Genomic DNA, 23,398 nt, shown 5'->3' with positions numbered 1-23,398 from the left:
TTACACACACCCAAATTCAATCAAAATTTCACGGGTGAAACATCCAAAAATCTCATCTCCAAAGGTGACATACTCCAGTGATTCACTAAGAAACTCTTCTGCTGTCTTTGTAATAACACAAGGGTTTTGGTACATTGGAGCAGAAACACCATAAGGAATCAGTATCTAAAATAAAAAAAAAATTATAACAACAGTGTAATGCCATCTAATACTTACATAAGGCACTCTGCAGAATCCCATAGCATCTGACATATTCTAACTGATGTTTGCAATGGATTAGGGCACTATATGGAATCAGTGATAGTACTATGGTGACATAAGGAAACAAGCTGCATATAGAGGGAGACAAAAATATTGTAGAGTCACCCAGCAGTTCACTGAGGACAGCTACACAACGCAGATTTAGACATCTCAAACATTCTTGAAGAATTTGCTAAAATGAAGGCTAATATGGCAAGATGCAGCAACACCTGTATGATATTTCCCTTTGCCTTATACTCCGCTTGCAGTGGTTGTAGAAGTGTTTATAAAAGCCTAGACAGAATATAACCAAACCAAACAAAACAAAACATTAGCATAGGAAGCTCAGTGCTTTCACTATCCTCAGAAATAAGTGTGAACATGTCCTTGGCACAAATGGCCTAGCATTGTACAATCTAAGGCCCAGGGCATTGGTGGGAAGCACAGAAATGAAGTTTTCAAGATGCAGTTTCTGCTGGTACACCTGGGCGAGGCTGACTCTTTCTCTGCACCAGGAAAGATGGAACCTGGCACTGTCCTGAGCTGGACATGCAACAAGTGTTACTGCAGACTGCACTGGAAGCTTTGGCACTTTAATGAAAAAGTAGAGTCCCACTTATTCTAGCTATTGTTTCATGTGGCTCTGTGCTCTGGATGATCTCTACTGTGCCAGTCGGACACTTGCACTTGTTGTTTCTTTTGCAATGAAAAGTGGAGCAAAATGAAACTCGTGCCTTCAGTATTTAGCTGGTAGCATAACCTACAGATAAATGTTTCAAAGTCAAGTATTTCTGAATTTGAAGGTAAGTTTTAGCTTCAATCTTTTAGATTTATTTAACTTTTTCTCCACACCATGAAGAGTATGCACATACTAATTTTGTGCAAATGTTGAGATTCTTTCAAGAGAGATTTTAGGAGTTAGATCTTTGAGAAATAGTCAGACACCTGATGAGGTTGAATTGCTCCTCTGTAATGAAAAATATAAAAGTAAAGAAAAAAAAAAGACTGTTTTCCAAACCCATCATTTGATAGTCTTAAAACTGTAACGTCAATACTGTCATGATATTGGATGATATAATGTTGACAAGTAAAATAATTTCCCTCCAGAGGACTAAAAAAATATTACAAATGAACTAACAAAAACAAACACCAAGCCAAAACAAAAGAAACATCAAAGTCAAAAGATACCTGAGAATGTAAAAAGACAAGTAGACAACATAACCCTACTAATGTACTATATCATTTGGAAATAATGTTAAGTAAACATTTTTAAGGAACTAAAATTGTCTGGTTTTAATGAAGTTCAAATTTTGAGCAATGAGGGATCTACATAAAAGGGGAAAAAGGAAATAGAAAACTATATATTCTTACCAAGAATAGCTCTTTTTCTTTTTTTTTTTTTTTTTTGCCAATCTAAACTTTAGCTACATTTAAGAAAATATCATTAGAATTTTTCATTTGAAGGAAACCTGAGCTGATCATGTTACTTTTGGAGTTTTACTCAAAATCATTCATTCCTCACTTTTGTGAGTTCATGGATTCAAATTCAGAGCAAAAATTTAGGTGAAATCTATGAAGTTAGGCAACTCACCAGTCACCTACCAGAAATTTTATTCTTGGTTCCATAAGCAAAACCTAGCACTTTTGTGCATCTACAATTTTAAATAAACTACATAAATGAGCCTAGTAAAATTCATAACTTTCCAGAATGAAGACAAATTGTGAGCACAGGTATAATACTATTAATCAAAGGCAAAATCATTCCAAGAATCAGACATACCCTGAGCTGACTTCATTTACAGTGTTTCACTCATTTTTGGTTGTCAGGTATTGCTAATTTACATTACTTCATTATTTCAATGGAGCAATGCTATTTATAGTCTGACCATTTGTTATACTGATACAATGTTTTGATAAACACTTAATGGGGATTTCTTCATAAAGCAATGTGAAAGATTTACCTTAGCAGCTGAGTACGTTGTATATAATGGACAAGGGAAAGTACTCAGACCAGAGGACAGATTCAGAATTAGAACTTTCTGACTGAAATTTAATTTAAACAGTTACATTCTGTTTACACTTTACAGGATTATAGTAAAAGTATAGTAGTATATTTCTGCATGAGCAGAAAACAATTTTTTCCCCAGAAGGCATAGGTCTCCTATTATACTGTCAAATGTGCCTTCAAAAGACCCCCTTTTTACAGTTTAGTTTGGTCTAAACCAGACAGGAGTAATGTCATAAGTGAAAATTGAATGCCTGCTGCAATCAGAACCATGGGGACATTGTACAGGCAATTGTACAGACAAAAAAGTCTGTCATCAGAGGAAAGTTCTTATTCTCCTAAATAATTGGCAGATCCCCTTTGCTCTTTAGCCAGCACATTCTTTTTCCTGTTCCATGGATCTGTTGGTTTAGCTTCCCCATTCGCAACTCCCTGTACACATCACTGAAACCCAATGCATTTAGCAACAACAAGGAAAAACAAAACAAAACAAAATGAAAATTAAACAATAAGAAATATTTTCTTTTTGCCAAAACTAAAAGCATGTACTGGCCTCTAAAATTTAGAGTATTTAACAATATTTTCTAGAAATTCCACCCAAAAAGCCAAACTTCTAGTTTAAGGACCCCATGTCTAAAATACACATAGTACAAAAAGAGGACAGAGATCCTTAATCGCACAGCTGAATTAATGTCTCTGATTAGTAATATGGGTATTTCCAGAGCTTGAAAAGCATTATTCCAAGCCAATCTACCACTCTTAGAAGAATAGATAATATATTCAAATGCTGTTTCTTGCTTTGTTAGGCCCATCACATCCTATTCTATTTCTGCCACACATTTTTAACTGGGGACAGATACATATTTTGTTTTCTGCTCTGTTCTACAATTGACTGACAATTTGTGGGAGTTCCTATACATATAATCATAGAGCAATAACAGAAGTAGAAGATATCTTACTGATTGATAGACTGTGAAGTTCAGAAGTTAATGAAAAATCCTAACTACCACTAAAGGCATTGAAGGTTGAAGCTTAACACAGTTCAAAGTTATAGAAAAAATACCTTGCTTGCCTCTGTTTCAAAACAATTTTTGTCAACTATATGACAAGTATTTTAAGAATTCTTTCAATTCCTCATCTTCCTGACAGCATTTTTGAACTGATTTTATTTTAATAACAAGTTTTTTCACTTGATCAAGCCATATATATACAGCTCAAATAGCTAAAATATGGCACATTCCACATTTTGGAAAATATTTTAGAAATGCTTGTGGCCTGAAAATCATCTGAGTTGTTGAAAAACTCCAAAGGTTATCCTTCTAAGCAGTGAGAGAGTCTTAGGTTTATCGAAAGCTTTTCAACAGTTTCTGAATTTCATAATTCTTCAACATGGAATCATAACTGCAAGGAGAAAGTCAACTCCATGTTCTTTTTGCATTTTCACTTCTGCCTCTAGCTGGATCAGAAATTGCAGAAAATCAGGAAAATATATAATTTTTTCTGCAACCAGAAAGAGCTTTAGGATCTTTTTTAGTGCTAATTATTTTATTATTTTTTCATTCTTATTTTAGCAATAGACTTAACCATGAATCTGATTTTTAAAGTGAAATTAGATTCATTTTTCAGATAAGAAATCAGCTTTTCTTCGCGCTTTTGAAGGGTATTATTGATAGGAAGCCCAAGTACCAGGAAAAAGTCATACTAACACTATGAATTGTGTCAGGACAGCAGTGTGACCTAACTTGAAAAGGGCAGTAGTGAAAAGTAGTGCAAATTAATGGCACAGTTTAATTGAATACTTGTTATTTCCTGATATTTTTTTCAGTAGTGTTATTGTGCTCAAGAGGATAGTAGGAGCAGAGTGGGGTTGACAAGGCTGAAAACACAGTCAGTCGCATCAGCTTGGATGAAGAGGAATTTCCAAATAAACATGGGAAAAGGTCTTTCTTTTGCAGTGCTGAAAATCCCACTGACATCTGTGGGAGCCAGGATACCTGGACCTCAGGCATTACACTGCGAGAAATGGTGAACGGGATCTAGCAGGAATCCAGACAGGGAGGGGAAAGGAAATCCAAAAAGATTTAAAGATTATTTGAACCTAACCATGAGGAATGCTGGTTAGGAGAATACTTTCTTCTCTGTAATTTGGAGAAAAGTGAATATTCGCGGAACACTGAAAAGGATGTGGTTGCAGCAATGGGGTAAGCAATGCCCAGGCACTGCAAAAACAAAAGAGGTTGATTCTGAAATATAGGTAACGTGGGAAATGACAAAAAGAAAAACCTCCTGTATCCAGATCAAGAGGGTACAGAATGGCATATATATATAGCATTCAGATATTGCAGATATTTCTGTTCTTTTGATACAGAAATAGAATAGATCCTATATCCTGTGAGCAGAAATGTCACAAAGCTACTTACAGAATTTGCTTCCACTGACTGGTATTACATGATTTATTATCTTAAGTCATTAAGCAGCAGTACAAATTTGGGATGTAAATTTTGAAAGCCAGAGAGGGACAAACATCTGCTGTTAATTTTCATGTCATTTTTAGAAAGACATGAAAGGCATGAAAGTCAAGGTTGAGATCTTCTGCTCATGTTCATGTTAACATGCTGCTTGCAAACAGCAGAGCAATACAAATCTTAATCAGAGTTGAAAAGCATGAAATACTAAATGTTCTTGGAGGGGAAGGAGCTGACCAAAATTAGCACTAAGGGGTAACAATACAGAATCAGGAGATAGATTCTGGAGTTTCTGTCCTGCATTGATACAAAAATATGTTGGCAAAAGAGAATTGTGACCAAAAAAAAATGCACGGTGCTAAAATTCAAACTACAGATTTACCTGTCTTGAAAATGTTAATTCTGATGGAAATCTCCCTGCATACCAAAACAAAAATGATTTGTGAAATGTTTTAAGTGTTTCAGCTGTAGTGCAAGGATGTGTTTCAACTGAGAAATTGTGTTAAGAATTTTCCAGTCAGTTCTGATCAAAATATTTCACAGGTAATAGAAAGAGGTGGGTTCCTTAAATTAACACTGATAGTCCTGCTGAAAATCACTGTCTGCTGATGAATTAAATTATAATACATAGAAAAGCTAGTAATGCACTTTTTAATGAATTACACTACAGCCCCAGAACAGATAGGAAGGTGTCACATATCTACCTGGAACAGAAATAATATTGCAGTTGACAAGGTTCAGCAGGAAGCAACAAAACAGTAAACTCATCCTAAAATGAGAGTTTGACAGAAGCAGCCTGCCTGAGATTCTCTGATTTGGAAGAGAAGATGACATAAAAACTGAATGAATCCTGAGAGAAGTGCTAGGAAGATACACACTTAGAAATTCTGGCCTTTTCATTGCAAGCGATATAGAGGCAAATAACAATAAGACAATGGAGTACTTGATCACATCCTTAATCCTGTCACTCAATTCAACCACTGTAAATTAATTCCTCCACAAAGTAAACAGCACTTAAATGAGGTTTCTTTTTTCTCTCTATTTTCTTTCTTTTCTTTTTTTAAAAATTTGTTTGTTTGTTTGTTTGTTTGTTTGTTTGTTTCCACATACTTAAGCAATATGTCTCAAAAAAGCTAAGTTTTAATAACACTAACAAGAACCCAATATTTTCAGCTGTGGCTGTGAATGGACTGGACCCCATTACACTACCAGCCAGCAGGGATGAAGGGAGGTCTGCTAATCCCTGTTCCAACCAGGCCAGCTGCACTCTCCCCTCTATCACTGGATGCTTCCTGCAATTTAGCTGAAAACTACCATTCTTCTTCTCTTTCAAGCTCTTCCAAGCATTAAACCCAAATCAAAATATGCTTTTTCAGGCCCAGCTCGTTTCCAACCCAACTGAACAGTTAACACTTTCTTGTAGCAGGGGCAAAATCTGTGCCTTGTTCAATGAATTACCATTCCTCATTGTTACATTTGAAGATGAAATCTACAGAATAATCCTAATTCTTCTATGTTTGTTCCATTAAGGAAATGGCATGGAATAGGATTGTGAAGCATTCCAACATTGCTAACTAGTCAGGGAAAATACAATGTTAAGAATCAAATCTAGACAAAGTGCATAGTTCCTCTAATTAAACAAAGTGCTTCTCTTCAAGATTCACAAGATTGTGAGCTACATGTGAGGAGAAACACTGTTTAGCATTAAGTTTTGTTTTCACTGAGGTCACTGATACTGAGGGAACAGAAAAACAGACCGCTGCTAAAGCTGTTTGTGTATTGCTGCTGTTGTTTCATTTCTTTCACTATTAAAAGGATGACTTTCTTTAAAATACAAAAAAACCTTCCAAAACCCCATCTTTTCACTGTTGCTTCATGAGTCATACCAGATAATGAGCCACAGACTCATTATGTATATTTGATTTTAAGCATTGGCTAACAAGTTGTTACAACACATCATTTATACAATGGTCTGTTAAATACACCACAGCCATAAAATTCTTGTCAATTAACAGACCTTAATGACTGACCCAGAACAGCAGTATCCAAGTCCTTCAGATCTTTTTCAATGTTCTTGTACACTGAATTTTTAGTGAAATCAGCTTGTATAACCTTCACCTTTTGATCTGTGGCCAGCTCTGTAACTAAAGAAAAACCCAAAACCAAAGACCAACCAGCCAAGAAAACCTCAGTTTGCATCTACAGAGAAAGAGGGGGAGCTGTAATAAGTAATGAGAGAAACAACCAGATGTCTTGCTAAGTAATGTCCATCATACATCAAGCAATTTTTTCAACATTCTTACTCTAAGAAATAATACAACACAAGCATAACACTCCCACTCTACCCAGCTGTTTTCAGGAAAATGGCCTGGCAAATATAGGAAGGATTCAATCAATGGAATTTTTCTTACATGACCTAAACAACATTAGGTCTTGTAAGAAGACCTTTAGTCCTTCAGTAAGGTAAAGCAAAACAAATTCAGAAATAAGACACACAGGACTTCTTCCCCTTGTTATCGTAATATTTATAGATGAACACTGTCAGCATACATTAAACAAATGAATGTGGATGCCAGATCCCCTACACAAGCACAGCTTTGCTGAACAGTTTGAAATAATTTTGATGGATAAGATAAGCATTTTAACAAGTGGAACTTATCTTTTTACACAAGAGGACGGGTAAACAAGGATGGATGGGATGCAGCACTTTTTGTATTATTTTTGAAAAATTCCTTGCCTATTTTAACATTTGCCCTCTCATAGTCTGAACCTTTCTTGGGATTTTGCAGCACTGAAAGGCATTTTAGGGAGGCTATAGCTTAAATTTTACAAGGTCAATTAGAAAGGAAAGGGAAATGTGTGTGATTTTTCCAATGTCATTTCTATGCAGGAGGGGAGCCCAGCTGTACATTGCCATTTTTTTCAGGAGTTGATTTATTGCTGTTCATATTTTCAATGTAGTTTCATGAGGAAAAGAAGTAGAAACTCTTATTTACTCATTTTTAAAGGCAAGGCTCTCCTTTAAAAGGGCTCAATAAGGTCTCCTCTAACAAGATGTTCACATTGTAAATTTTTGCTACTAAACCCGCTTTCAAGTTTTATGGGCAACCTGAAATCCAGATGAAGTTTGCTGAAAAAGTGACAGGCAAAGCTTGGAAATGTCAATAGAGTATCAGATTGCAGGCTCTCTGCAAGTGGCAGGAATTCAGGTGCATACTAATGGCAAAAATTGTGCATGGCTTTTGGCAAAATGTCTCTTGCTGGCCTGTATTCTGATTTTATCATACGGAAGACAGCATTGCCTTGAATCGGAATCAGACTTGCTGAATTATTACCCAGAAATTTTGTTTCATCCATTGGTGCTCATTCACTAAGAAGAGGCCCTGTGCCAGCTCCTGTGGGAGAGCAAGGATGCAGAAAGCTGGCTTTGGGTCCAGCAGATCAATTTGCAACAAATCAGAACCTCTGTTTGAGTGGAGGATGAGATAAACTTGTTCCCTTCCAGTTGTTCCTCTTTGCCCCTCAAAGCTCTTCGCAAACTGCAAGTTTTGAACACCTTACACTACTCAAGTAATGAAGTCTAAGGAAACAGCAAGCACACTGACTGCAGATCTGAAATCTGTGCTGCATCTTGTGTGCAGTTTTAGAGGACATCTGTCTCCATGACAGAAGAAAGGAGGAAGGACTGCCCTTTTTCTTGCCCTCTTTCTAAGCTGCAGTTCTGTGTAAGAAAGGGACAAAACATCCTTTGAACCTTCAACCTATAAAAGCAACTCTAGTGGCAAATGACCCCGTCATGGTCCCAGGCTGGGTGAATGGTGGAGCTATAAATAAAAGGACATTGTGAGTGTAAATGCAGTGAGTGGGAAAGAACAGAGCAACAGCTGGAGCAGACACCTACAGTGACCTTCTGTTTGAAGAGCTCTATAAACAAAACGAGATGGTCTTAAAAAGTATAGTGATGTTGTGGCCATCCTTCTCGTGGGCAATCAGAAGGGCAGCCAAAACTACAGCAACATAAAAATGAGGATCAAACAAGCCATTTGGACTTTCTCTGCAACTCCTTGTCTGTACAGAACTGTATGCCTGCAACCAGCACTGTCAGCCAACAAACAAGTACTCCAGATGGCTTTCCTCCATCTCTTATAAGAATAAACCAATATATTAAAAAACAATAAAACTCTCATGCTGACAAATGAATTATCCAGGGATAGCTCTTCAGAAAATTATAGCAATTCTGCAAAGGAGAGAGCCAAAAAACAATTTCCAACGTTTCTTATGTCTCTCCCTCCCTATGACAGATTTATGATAGTCTTTGAAGATTCAAGCCATTACATCTCTGTTTAAAAGTCCTAAGTGTCCTAGAGTAAAAAGCCTAGCTTTTCAAACACCAGGACAGTTTATTGTCTTTTTTCTTCTTTAAAATTTTTTATTCTATTTTATTTTGAATCATGGAGTAAAAACTAATTTAAGGAAAATTAAAAGTGGAACCAACTCAGTTAGTTCAATGTGTTATAAGATGTATTTCTTAGACTTTTACATCTAACTTCTTCTGGCCTTAGACCACTTGGGAATCTGCTGTCAGATAGGATAATGTGCTGCTTTTTGAAATTTACCGAAAAGATAATAAATCAGAATGAAGTATGAAGTTGTTTAGGATATACAGCATTCCAGAATCACTCCCCTCCTATTTAGATAGTTTAGAGAGTTACAAAAATGTTCTGAAAATCAATGTAGCAAAATGAATGCCCAAGAACTGATCTTGAAAGGCCTTCTTGAAGTACTACAGCAACATTTGAATATAAAGAGAGAAGCACTAAATCTTAGGCGGTGTTCATATTCAGTGGAAATTTACAGATAGGAGAGTAAATTGAGGAGTTTACCTTAAGGGACCAGCAAGACACAACAGACAGTTTTAAATGTCCTTTTAGGATGCAGAAAGGCTTGTGAGATGAGTTGTTTTATGCTAGTCAGTGAACTCACTATGTTACCTGCTTATTTCTTGGAGCAGGCAGGACAAGAGCCAGAGGACACAGCAGAGCAGATTGGAAACTCAGCCTATAGCAGGGAGGACAGCTGAATGAATTAGCATCTTCACAGGTCTTTGTGGGAGTAAGGTATATTTTGTCCTTGGCTGTGTGGGTTCCTTTTTTATTCACTACTTAATTCTATAGTAGCCGACATAATTTCTGTATAGTTTCCTGCATCACCAAATCCAAATTCATTAACTGTGTTCTCTGCTAATCTAAAGTGCTACAGCTGTATTTTTATTGTATCTGAGGATGACATACCTTATTTTTCATTTAAAAAATACTTGTTTCTACTAAAAAACCACAAAAACAAACAAACAAAAAACCACCAACAAAAAAAAAAAAAACCACAAACCAACCCCAAAACAACCAATCAGAACAAATAAAAAAATAAAATCAAACCCTACAAACCCCAACCACACTTGTGCTGAGGAATTTTGTATCTTGCAGAAGTGGATTTGTTTGTTTGTTTGTTTATTTGGCTTTAACAACAGTATGGTACAGATCCTTAACATATAAATGGATCCTAAGGGAGTATTTTGCAAACAGGACCTAGCTCTGCCTGTACAGCTTGCTCAGGAAATGTAAGCAGAAGAAATGAAACAGGACTGCAATTAGTAGCATTCCATAATTTCTCATCCCCTGGTATTGTGGCTTGATCAATGTTTCACAGCCACAGTACTGAATGTGTTAAATGAGCAGTATACCTGTGCTAGTGATTCTGTCTGCCCTCTGTAACACCTACTTTGGTATTTTTAATCTAATTTTAAAAGAGCTTTCCAGTCTGAATGAATGGAAATCCAGTTTTCAATTCCAGTGTGTCTTTGGAGAAATGTTTTTCTTACTGTGGATTTCTGCCGGCTCCAGCTCTGAGTGCTGTTCTCAGGCACACCTGTGGCCCACAGAACTTGGAAAGCCAAACATTGAGATGTCTGTAATTACCCACAGTTTAGACTCCTTTAATTTATAGCACTCACTATCCAAACAGATGTGGCAGTATAATTAGGCAAATAATACAGTCAGTTTGAAAATGGAGCCACTGTATTTTTCTCTCTTTCCTTTTGTTCATGCCATCTATCTGTTACTAAGATACTAATTTCCAACCTGACACAATAAATAACAAATGACTCACTCTGGACTTCAGCTAAAACTTGCTGAAAACAATTGAAACACCTCACTGGGATTTGTCACCTATTTCAGCAAGTTGTGGGAAAGGCTATGACCACAACCAGGTGGAACACTGTCTAAATCTCATCAGTGTAGCCTGATTTCTGGGGTCACACAACACATCTCCCCACACCTTGGATTACATGGATAACACTGCTGCTGTCAGTGAAGCTTGGAGCTGTCACTGAGCAATTGAAAAGCCATGGATGTGTGCAGAAGGTGTAGGAGTGTTTGCAGGACAGGCAAGTCCTTCATTGCATGCTGCTACACAGTGCAGAGCAGTATGGCCTCAGTCAGGAAGGTGTCCAGTGGGTGGCCTTGTACTCAGTCAAAGTGTGGAAGAATTTACAGCTGTCCTTGTCAGATACCCCTTTCTTTCCAAAGAAAACAAGCCTATCCAGCCCACCAAAAAAAAAAAAAAAAAAAAAAAAAAGGAAAGAGAGAGGCACGTTGGATAGAAAATTTCTGGGTCCATTCCTTGATTTTGGTAGCTGCAGGTTGAAAACAAGTCTGCCACATCCCAGACAGATGTGCTGCTCTCTTAGTTAACTTCCCTGGACCTGATGGTACTCTGCTGGACTCAGCTGCTAAGCCTTCTTAAGGGAAAGTCTTTCCAACTTGTATAGATATAGTCTTGGGTTGACACATACTTTTAAACATGTAAATCAAGGAGTCTGCTGGATAGAAACCATGTATAGAAAAAGAGACAGTGGAAAGAATGATTTTCATTCTAGCAATCTGTAAAGTTAATGGAGGATAAAAACTCATTTGACTCCTAAATAAATTCTAACTGTCAATCTTAAAGTATTTATACAAGACATTCACCAGGATTAATGGTTAATTTCCTTTGAAGAAAAGAAAGGGAACATTAATTCTAAAGGCACTCTATTTAACTGTTTCATCAAGAGCCAAATGTAATTTGAAAGCCTTAAAAAACCAACCAACCAACCCACCAACCAACCAAAAAACAAACCTGGTGCTTTGATTTTGTTTTTAGTCCTCCTCTGCTCTGTTCCAAGAACTACTTTAAAGGTAATCTATTTATCTGTATTTACAGATTTTTGAGGGCAGTTAAAGGCAGTAAAGAACACACATTCACTTTTTTTTAGCCCATTACACTCTTTGAAAGTAAGCATATATTTTAGAGTGATCCATGTCTAGAAGAACTCAAGGGACAGAGTAATATAAAGATGTTCTTAGTATTGGAGAAATACTTGGAGGTACAGCTGTAGCAATATCCAGCAGCCTGCTGTGCTAGATAACAAGGGAAAAGATTTGCAGTTCCCTGTAAAGCCAGCCTGGTAAATGGGAGGATAATTTTGAGACAAATGCTTACCAAATTCATTTTTTCAAAAGTTCTCCTTATCATCACTATAGTTAATTCACCTCTTGCCAGGTACAAGAGAGGAATATAAAATTGTTAAGAAATAGTAAGACAAGAAGGATCTTTCAATTTTTTACAAAATTTTTTGTAAGTTTTGCAAAAACAGTAATAATGAATTTTGAAATTGTTTTCATTCACCTGTCACTTGCCTAATGGATAAACAACAGAAGTTAAAATCAGGCCAAAAAATAATCAGTCTTCTAGAGACTTCCAGAATATTTTCTTCACTGCATAATTTTGGACCTTTACAAAAAAAAATATACTGGACAACAATCAAATCCCAATGATATGAAAAATAAAAATAATTTGAGCCAAATTCAAATAAATGAAAGTCTGCAGGGAGTGAAAATCACATGGAATTTCTCAGAAACACAGTTTTAGTTTTAGTTTTAGTTTTAGTCTTAGTTTTAGTTTTAGTTTTAGTTTTAGTTTTAGTTTTAGTTTTAGTTTTAGTTTTAGTTTTAGTTTTAGTTCTATTTCTATTTCGGAGCCTAGTCATGCTGCTGGCTTTCCAGTCATTTCGTAGCATCACCTTCCATCATCATTTTTTTTCCTGAGGAAGTACATTAAGCCTATTGAATTGAAGGCCCAACAGTTAGAAAATATTTGGACTTTAATAATTTTCACTGAATATAAATTAGATCTGATGCAGGTTTGATGGATAATTTTTAACTGTTTTTTTCTTATTTTTTAATTAGATGCAAATTTAAAAGAACTAAATATTAAAAAATCAAAGGAAAAAAAGGTGAATTATAGACATAAACAGTCAAAATAGAGTCACAAAAATGTACATCCACAAAGACGTTTGCAATAGCTGGAATTCTATAGCTGCAAACACTATTTAATGTAACGATCCATTTATGGTCAGTTTCATGTAACCATGTGCAGAACAAACATAGAATGGTTTTCTCCTGATTTTCGGAGGCCCCCCATTCCCATCAGATTTTTAGGCAAAGTCAGAGAAAGGGCCATGGCCCCATTTTTTGAAATGAAGTTATTAACAATTGTCAGCTGAGCTGAGTTTATAAAGAAAGATAAAACTAAAACTAGAAAAATGCCTGCGAGAGAAAGGAGAAAAAGAGCTAAATTAGATAAAGTTTGTATCATCTGGAAGAACTTTCTGATTTGCTTAGAAGAAGAAATGACTGCCAAAGACCACCCACTGAAGGTCTATTCATTTCTATAGCTGACTCACTGCAACACTTTCTTCTTAAACTATTTGAGGAAACAGTTTGTCCTGTTGGGTTCTCATGAGGCAATGCAGAGAATGTTAAGAAATAAGGACCTTTGCTCAAAAATTTTCTCCATCAAGAGTACAAGGGGATATTGCCCTGCTAAAGGCATCAGCCACAACCATTTGCATATTCAGCCTTTCTCACAATTCTGTATTGCGTAGATCCTCTAACATAATTGATCAGGGCTCCAAGGGCACCTGCACAGACTGGGGTGCTTTGGGTTTTCAGAAGTCTGCTTTAAGTACTCCACTTGAAGCTCTCAAGTAGTGAACTATAATTGCCTACACATTGGTAGATTTTCCATTGTCTGTAAGGAATTTGACTCAAGGCATTTTCAGTCAGAGATATGGTCTCTGTTTCCAGGGTCTTTCCAGTTGCTCCTTTCTGTCATTTGGGGGTGTTTGCACAGGGATTGTTTAGACTTTTGCATCTTCAGACCCAAGACAAATTGCCAGCCATATAATACACAAAATAAAAAAAGTTCTGCTTCACTGGGTTTCTCAGTATCATACATTTTTCACTGTATGTCATTTGATAGAAAACCCCCTCCTAAAACCTAACTATAAAATTATTCTTACTGCTAAGGTTGCATTGTATTTCACCTAAAAGCACATATTTAGAGCAACCTTATGAAAGTGTTACCTATCAGGTGAGAGGAACCTCTCTTGTTGCTGTGCACCAGGCTAACCAGAAGTCAAGGCAAAGGAAGTCTCTAGTCTCTTTTGATTAGTCTCTGACTAGTCTCTTTTACTTCCTCATCCACATAGAAAATGTGTATCCTTTCCAGAAACAGGTTTTGTAGAACATTGTAATTACCATGAGATACAAACAGACCCTCGAGCAAACAAACCAATTTTGCTTAGAATTCCCTGGCCATCTGCAGGAAAGGTTAAACCTGGCTTAATATTTCAAATGATGGTAACTTTTAGTGTTGATGTCTTTAGCACAAAGAATTTTCCTAATATACAAAGGCTTTGATGTTAAAGAATGGTGTTTCCCTTCTCAGTAAAGAATTAGCACTGGCTCCCAGCCAGTGTGTAATGGGAAGCTGCATATGTTAGGAAATCCTGACTCCCAGTGGCAAAGGACTAAAATGCTTCTGAGACTCAAGTCTGCCTAAATGTAAGAACATTATTAACAACATCAGCCACAAAGAATCATGACAACTAAGCATTTAGAAATAGGGCTAATGATAAAGAAAATTCAAGCACACTGGGATCTCAAAAATGCATGATTGAAAGTTCAAACCTACATTAAACAAGTATTACATCCCTCTGCATTTTCTAGCATGTGTTTACAGCTCAGTCTGAATTGATTTTTTAAACAATAAAGCTTTGTGAAAGGCGAGATAGGTTTAAATTCAAACCATGACTGCTTCTGCATGTGACTGCTACATTTACCTTGAGAAATTCCTTATATTCTACATGGGTTATTAGATGTAATAATTTGAAATCCTTATTAATGCTTTGTGTAATCTGTAGCTGCCTACAGTAATCTTCAACTTCCTAGAGAAGAGACTCTTCCCTAGGACTGTACTGATATGATCCATGTTTCACCTTTTGTCTTTCTTTAACTGGGATTCAGAACTGTAGGGTCCCTACAAATCAAAAAGTCATTCATTCTGATTCAAATATTTCAACCCTGGTTTTGTTCCAGCAGACCAGAACTGAGATGACAGAGCAGGATGATCTAGCAATTTTCCTGCTAGCTCTGCATGATCTGTGCAGTGCAAGGACAATAGCAGTATTTCCAGGAATAAATCCAAGATCAAGTGGAGAAAATACAATACTTTGCAACCAGGACAGGAAAATTAAGATCATATTTAACAGGTATTATACTGCTGGTAATACTACCCAGAATTTCAGGACAAGAAACAAATATTTAAGATTTAAGGAGCTGTTAAATTAGGAAATGTATTAATTTTAAATGAATGTGGTCTGTCTCAAAATGGTCTGCTGAAACACTGATTGAACACAAGCACTGGCCTAACTTATAAGAGAATGATGACCTATTAACAGTAGCAAGAATGGTGACCACATGAGCCAAAACACACCCTGCTTATGCCCTGACATCACATGAGAAGGGTGAAGAGGCCAAGCCATAAATCTCAGAGTATGCCATGGCCTTGTCTATAAACCCAGTATGTCTGAGGTGCTACGTCAGTAACAGGTGGTAAAGCACATCTGTAGTTACTACACCACAAAAGCAGAACAAACAATACTACATCAGTACCTGAAATGCTAGTCCTTGAGTAGAGATGTGACAGACCAGCAGCAGACTCACAGATGACTTACTTTTCTTTCTTCTTGGAAGTCTGGTGAGTTTAAATCCTACCAGCCCAAGAACTCATGGACCAAGTGTAACAGAAGCCTGGCTTTTCAAGTACGTACAGCAAACTAGATCCAAAATTCCAGCACTCTGACATCACAGCAACCTGTTAAAAGGTCAGGGTCTTCATCTTCAAGAAGGTCAGTCATTCAAAACAACTGATCTATTCAAAATACATGTAGAGCCTTCAGGGAAGCCTGGATAATCATTCAGAAGAGGATAAACTTGAGTTCCACATTTGCCTCTCAAACAAGCTTGCGAAACAAAAGGTCTGTGTCCTGGCATCAACAATGTAGTGTTCTGAGACCTCACGGCTGCCAGGTTCTTCATACAGCCCCAGGCAGCTTTTGAGCTTAAGAGACTTTGTGGAGTCCTGTATCTAGGCATAAACCCTGGAAATAGGAGTATGGAACCTGTAGATACTGTAATCTGTCTCTGGACCTCTGCCTGCTGAGTTTTATCCAATGAACCACTCACTGGGATCTCTACATAAAACTAAACACAGGAAACCTCATTCCACCAGACTTCCAAAACACAAAACCAGCTCTCCTAAGAATCTTGTAGCATATGCTACAAAGTGTGGAGTCCGTAAATTAGTTGTGTCCCATGCCTGAGCTGAGGGCATCAGAAAGAAATTCATCACTTGACATCAGAACTCAAACTCTATAAGACTGTGTCCATCATACAAGGCTTGCCTTCACATCAGCACATAATGCCAGAGGAACCTACACCAGAAGAATATCAGAAAATTTTGCATCCTGACATCAGAGCAGCAAGACAGCAGTACTGAGCCAGAGCCTCTGAAGACATACAAATATTAAAACAGAAGGATCAGATTTATTTATCTACAAGCCACACACAAGTGTGTGCTTCTACTTCAGCCAGCAAGATGATGCGCCAAACTATGAGTTTGCGTCGTGTGGGCTTGGGGTCTATCCCACAGAGCAGTAGCTGAGCGCAGCTTCAATCAAAGGGACCACCTGGAGAGGATGGTACATCTCAGCATGGAGAAAGATGACTTTCAGTCATCCCACAAATGCCAAAAATAATGAACAAATGTTCCACAGAATCTATCCAGCTCTAGCCAAGTTTAAAAGGAGAACAGCAGTGGGTTTACTTTTTCTTATGGCATAATGCAGCCATTCACATGTTATAGCTGGCCATTTAATGGGATTTATTCTTGCATAACCCATACAGCCCAAACAAAGCAGAACAATGACAAGCTCCAATCTAGACATTTACAGGTTCTTGCGGCCTTCGCATGGATAAAATATCACACAGAAAATTAGTTCCGCTTCATAAACAGAGGACTTCACCCAGAGACATGATAAAAATGTTTGATACCTGCTCCCCCTGTATTGATCCCATCTCATTCCCCTTGACCTATATATTCATCAGACCCATCCCATTTACTAATTAATACTGCAACTTAGTGAGTAGACAGGAAATAGCATTTTCCCTTCTCTCACATGGGTTTTTTCACAACTATGCCAAACGTTAAACTCTAATACCTGGTATTTGTCTCTAATACCTGGTATTTGTCTTTGAGTGTTCTACATTCAATGCTCTTTCAAAAGTAGTTATTGTATGGCCATTCCCAACAATGGCAGTCATAATGGCAGTCTAGGTGTTTAAACAATGCATAATGGCAGTCTAGGTGTTTAAACAATGTATAATGAAAATACTAGTGCAGAAACCTTCTAAATCAATTCAAATTTTTTTCTTTTCCTGTGAAATACATTTTATAATCTATGAGCAGAAGGCATCGCATCTAAGCTCTTGCATGTTACAGGATGTTCTTTGCCACCCAGTCACCTCAGCCTTGAAGACAGCAACTCTTGATTCATTGCTGTTTAGCTTCTAGAAAGGGAGGCACTTTAGAAAGAAGACACCAAGGAGAAAATATACTGCTCAGTCACAATCAATAATAGCAGGGCTGGTACAACACAATACAAGGCCAGCCTGCCCTCAGCGCTGACCATCATGGGTTAATGCAAAGTACTGCTGCAGTGACTCTGCACAGCAGCAGCTACAGGGACAGCACAAAGACCCTCTTCCTCCTGCAGCCTCCTAGAGCTCCTGATTCTAAATTAAACCATTTGGATTACTTATACTTTCCATAACTTGTAGTTTATATTAATTTATACAAGTTTCTCCCTTATTGGTTATTTCAGATAAGACTTTCAGTATGTGTTTGCAAGTGTAAAGGCTACAAAATTACATTTTGTGTGTTAATACTGGACCAGCTCATTGCAGATTAGCTGTGAAACTGGGAGAAAAGGGACAATTTAGGAGACCTCCTTCTCTGGACAGACAATGGGCCCTCTTTTGAATCACGCATTTTAGTTCCCTGGTTTGATGAGACCACTGAGCCGCAAATGACCTTCCTCTGAAATGCACCACTTGTTTCCTTTCAGAATCTGATTAAAGCTATTCTGGTTCTACATGAGAGAAAGATTAGGACCATGTTTGTCACAGTAACTTTGAATTCTAGAATAATTTTACTAATTTGAAGACACTGATGGAGGGATAGCAATTGTCATTTTGTTAAGGTAAAACGAAAGGTAGGCAATCTATTTTACCCAAAGGAATATGCTTTTCCAATCCCATCTCCTGCTCCTGTGATGACTGGAGAAAGCAAAAATGATACAGATTACATTTGGATCTCTGAATTTCTGAATTGTTCAATCTTCATCATCTGCATTTCCTGAATTATACAACCTAAATGTCTCAACTGAAGAATAGAACCAGTCTCCTAATATTTTTCCTTGTGACCAATGCATCTCTTAGTTCATTCAGCACTTTTTGTCATTAAAGCAAATCTCTCCCCAAGGTAGTCCATGTGGTACAGGAGGTAGCTATTACTCTCATTTTCAGTGATGTCCATAAGCAACAAGTCAATTGCTGAAGAGCTGGCAGAATTTTCTTCCATGAATGTATTTTCACAAGTTCTGTTTTGCAAGCTTTGAATTTATATGCTGGTGGCAGAATGGTAGGAGATAAAGACCACCTGAAACTGATACAACAATTTCTCACACAAGACTTCTGTCTGTAAGGAAAGATCACATCAAACTTGCCGCCACCTATAAAATGCTCTTTCTTCAGAGCTGTACTATTCTGTTTACTTTTGGATTTAGTCTTACTATGAAAATAAACAAATCCTGGCATTTGTAAAGTACTCTGAACTTTAAACACTATGCATATAAATAAAGAGAGGAACTATAAAAATAAAAATTCTTAACACCTTAGAAATAGAGAAGAAATAACCAAAGCAGTTCCAAGGTAAACCTGGCAAGGTTTAGAGCAAATGAAAAACTAGTCAATATAAAAAAAATGTGGATTAAGGACTTTTGTGTCAACAGAGATACAGAAAGCAAAGTGGTTTTGAATGGTTAGGTGTTGCCAACAGAAGAACATTTATTCTCTGATTTCACAGGGAAATGAGATCCCAATAAAGGAGCGGTTTCCTAACAGACCTGTAAATGAAAAGTGAAGAGTCTGTTGAGAAACAAGCTTCCACATGCTGTGGCAACTCAGCACATCACTCCGGATGTCCAGAGTTACAGAGACAACCCTTGGGGGGGGCTCGGAAATCCTGGAATGTTGCCAGAAGCGCCTGGTGGTTGGACTTTGACCCTGCAAAGGATGTGCCACCTGTTTGAGGACAAGAGAGTCACTTGGAAATGAACGGTGTAAGAATGAAGTATTTACAGGGTGAAAATATAGATTTTGGGATTTTGGTACAGGGGGGTTATGGAAACAAGATGGAGGAATCAGGGCGTGTCTTGTCCTTCTTCTTTCCTCTTCTTGTCATCCATTTTCTGTGGTGATGTTGGCGCTTTGGGATTGGTCCTTGGTGAAGGTACACTTGCTAATATGGATGAAAGGTATTGGGAAATAAAGGTAAATATGATGTATGTAGTCTTTAGTATAAAAATAGACGACCACCCAGCAGGAGGGCAGAGTGCCCTTGGCTGCCTTGCTGGTCAGACCTCTGTTGGGCTGAAAGAAAATTTTGTAGGTAAGAAATAATAAACAATTTGAAAGCTGAAAATCTGAAGAGTCCAGACTCGTCCTTTGAAGCACGGGCTGTCCCAAGGCCGTCCTACGCGTGACCATGCAGAGAAGAACAGCCAGAGCGGTCAACATGCCAACTTTAATTTTCATGATTTTCAGAATCTCATGTGCCACATGATAACACAAATTATCTGAGCCTTATAAATTTTATTGGGGCCAGAAGACTTTGTTTATAGAAACACAGCATAAAGGTTCATTGAAAGAAACAAGTCTTCCAACCTGAAGAGAAAAGAAAGATTCTACACAGCAAGTTCCACATGCTGTTCTTCATCTCATACACAGAAGGGAGGTCTTTGCCTCACTTAAGTCAAAATGAGCCCTATGCACTGCCTTAGAAGTGTGTGGTATTCAGGCAGGTCTTCTACAGGAATAGATTTATTTTATTAATCCACTAGAAGATGTGGTAGTTAAACATATATTTAATAATTAATTATATATTTAATTGATGTATTTTATGTATTTATAATTTTGTATATTTTGTCCCATCAATTCTAATGCAGGAAGAAGGAATCAAATACAAGTCTACTGTTCAGGTAATTTCTTAACAACAAGCTGCCATCAGCAACACTGGCAGCCAAGGAACTCAGGAGCTGTTCATCCCTGCTTTATACTTATCATCTAATGAGCTTAAGAAACACATGAATAATCAATAGGAAGAAGCCGATGCTTGTTAAACTCTGTGTTATTCTACAAGAATGCATACTATCTTAGAAAACACTGCCAACTTGCAGCTTTTGAAGATTTTAGACTAAAGTAAATTTAGTTCATTAATGGTATCATTAAGGATAGGTCAGTAATTTGGAAAAGAACACACTGGAATGACATCAGCAGGAACAAGAGAAGTTGCTTTGAAGATTGGAGCACATATGCTAGACATAAACTAGCAGCTTCACAGACCAGAAAACTGAGGATCTGGGCAATGCCACTAAAATAAAAGCATTTGCAGCAGAGAGAAAACAGCAGAAGTAGCAACAAGGAAAGAATTCACAGCTACACACCAGGGTGTGAACTGTTACCAGTCTGACCAGTTTTCTATTCTCCCCAAGTACACAAAACCTTCAAGTTCATAAACCCAAAGCTTTAGGAGAAAAGAAAAAGGAACCAAGCAAACCATATATATCAGAAACTGTGTTTCATTCTGAAGGAACAGGGTAGAAAAAATACAAGGAAAACCATTCCTGATTAGTTATGTAACAATCCACCACCCAATTACAAGCAGAAAGTGAAGCAATTTCCTTTACCTGCCCATTCTCCCATTGACTGAAAGAAAATCTAAGGCAAAGAACTTCAGACATATGGAAAAGTCTCTCATGAATCTGATGCATTTTATCAGAGTACAGAAACAGATCAGAGCCCCAACAAGACTGAGTAGCTGATGCTGGAACACTTCCATGGTGAGAGAAGGTTGTGAGCTTGTATGAATAAGACACTCTCTACATGGAAAATGCCTCCTTCCAGCCCACTGTTAGTCTCTGAGCCTTGGAAGAGAATTTAGAGGATGAATCAAGTCACATGATTTCATTTTCCAGGAAATGTCCAGGATATAGATTAGCATAACATCACTACATTACACCCACTTTTGTAAATTATTGAGAAAATCCAAACTAAACAATGATTTCTGATGTTGACCTCAGGGGAAAGGTTTCACTTCTTTTCTGGAAACTACATAAACCCAAAAAACTAATTTTATTGCCATCGTTTACCATTTATAGAGACCAGAGATGTATCTAAACCAAACCCTTAAAAAAGAATACCCCAAATAGAGATCAACACTACCTCTTACAGTGAAGAGTTAAATTGTGGCCCAGACGTTTTCAGGACAAAGTCACACTGGAACCAGAAAAAAAGATTTATCATGTTACATTACTGACACCTTCAGATAGAAACCCATAATTGTGCAGATGCTTTTCAAGATAATGTCTGAATCACAAGGAAGGTAATACTAGCTTATCTGTAACAAGAAGATAAAAAATCATTACTGTCTTAGCTTAACAACAAACCAGTTTCCTCACACTAAAGCAGTCTTAATTTTCCTCTCAGGGCTAACCTCATAAGTAAGCCAGACCAAACAAATAAAAAAGGTTTGAATATTACATTTAGAAAAGTATTTACAATCAATCACGAATAACCCAAAAAATCACTCACTGTTCAAGGAAGACTTTAAATTTGAAGAGGTATCATTATTTTCTACATGTAAAAAATAATGCTGAATACCTCTTTTAAAATAATGCCCCCAAAATTTAAAAGAATTCCTTCTATTTAATGATGGAATCAAAACACAATCTTCCACAGCTGTCAGTCTTCTATTCTGGACTTGTATGTTTCCATTTTCTTTTCCTGTGGTTGGTAATGAGTCTCAGATAGGTCTACAGAGTCACAGGCCCAATATAAGTAAATTAGGTCAAGATAATGAGAAGAAAATTAATAAATTCTTAAGTATGTGAAGAATTGTTCAGTCTAAGTGGTTTTTTTCTGAGGTAAGTTCTTTTTTGCCTCTCTGACTTCCACAGGAATCCACTGTGAAAAATTTACACAGTGAATAGGTAGGAAGTCGCTTGGGTGATCACATTTCTTCATTAATCTCACTTCACTACAGTGTTAAAAGAAGCCCCACAAAATTTAGAGCATGAACAGATCAATGCACAGGACAACTTTTTTTTCTGGTCCAGTAATGATTTTTCTTTGTATGTTTCTTTGTAAATATACCCTGGCACCTGTAATGGTATTAATGCCATATTTAAAACCTTAAGTTCATTAATATGAAATCTGTAGAAAAGTAAGCAGCTGTATCCTAAAAAATCAGTTTTAGGTTTCTATCTTAGTAAGACACAATTATTGATGTTCTGGGTGAAACAGCCATACAATTTCCTAAATTCTAATATGATAGTTGTGTCTGGTTGAGCCCATATTGCCAGAATTTTAATCAGCAAATTTACTGAAATCAACAGTATCTCAGACACAGAGGAAAACAGAAAGTGACTGAAGCTGAATTTCTTTGCGAAAGTATACAAGCAATTGCAAGTACTTCTAGATAGTATCTATTTCTTGTTATTCCTAGATTTATTTTTTAAATTATTCTGAGTAACATTGTCATAAAGACTATCATTATCAGGTCTGTATTTCAGGTGAAAAATCTAAGTCTGAAGCACTTCAAAAACATTCTATGAACAAGAAATTAAAATCACTATGGTACAGAATGAGCTAAAGAAACTACTTGAAGTACACTAGAAGAGTTAATCATATAAAAAGCAAATGGTAGTGTTGTTCATGTGCTTGGTACAATTGAATGTGTCCATTGACAAAAAAAAAAAGTAAGCCAAACAAAATACCTGTTAAAACTGTAATCTGTATAATTTTATTTATAAAAGGCAGAACACAATATTAATTAATTATATGCAAATGTTAAGTGTTCCTTTGTGGGAACTACATCTTATTTAGCAGATGCCTTTGTGTGTTCTTCAATACTG

General features: G+C 37.0%; 1 protein-coding gene across 1 annotated transcript; it reads right to left on the bottom strand.

Moving 5' to 3' along the window:
- Positions 1-21,324, bottom strand: HSD17B3 (hydroxysteroid 17-beta dehydrogenase 3). Its single transcript, XM_058823924.1, is given in 12 exon segments — positions 1-165; positions 471-519; positions 521-534; positions 2,202-2,283; positions 3,309-3,343; positions 5,407-5,449; positions 6,218-6,284; positions 6,741-6,854; positions 12,234-12,305; positions 18,438-18,482; positions 21,173-21,237; positions 21,239-21,324. Coding segments are annotated over 12 exon segments (837 nt in total).
- Positions 21,325-23,398: the final 2,074 nt, after the last annotated feature.

The sequence above is a fragment of the Ammospiza caudacuta genome, chromosome Z (genome assembly GCF_027887145.1).
Source record: "Ammospiza caudacuta isolate bAmmCau1 chromosome Z, bAmmCau1.pri, whole genome shotgun sequence".
In the NCBI taxonomy this organism is placed as follows: Eukaryota; Metazoa; Chordata; class Aves; order Passeriformes; family Passerellidae; genus Ammospiza; species Ammospiza caudacuta.
This window is presented reverse-complemented; position numbering and strand designations above follow the sequence as displayed.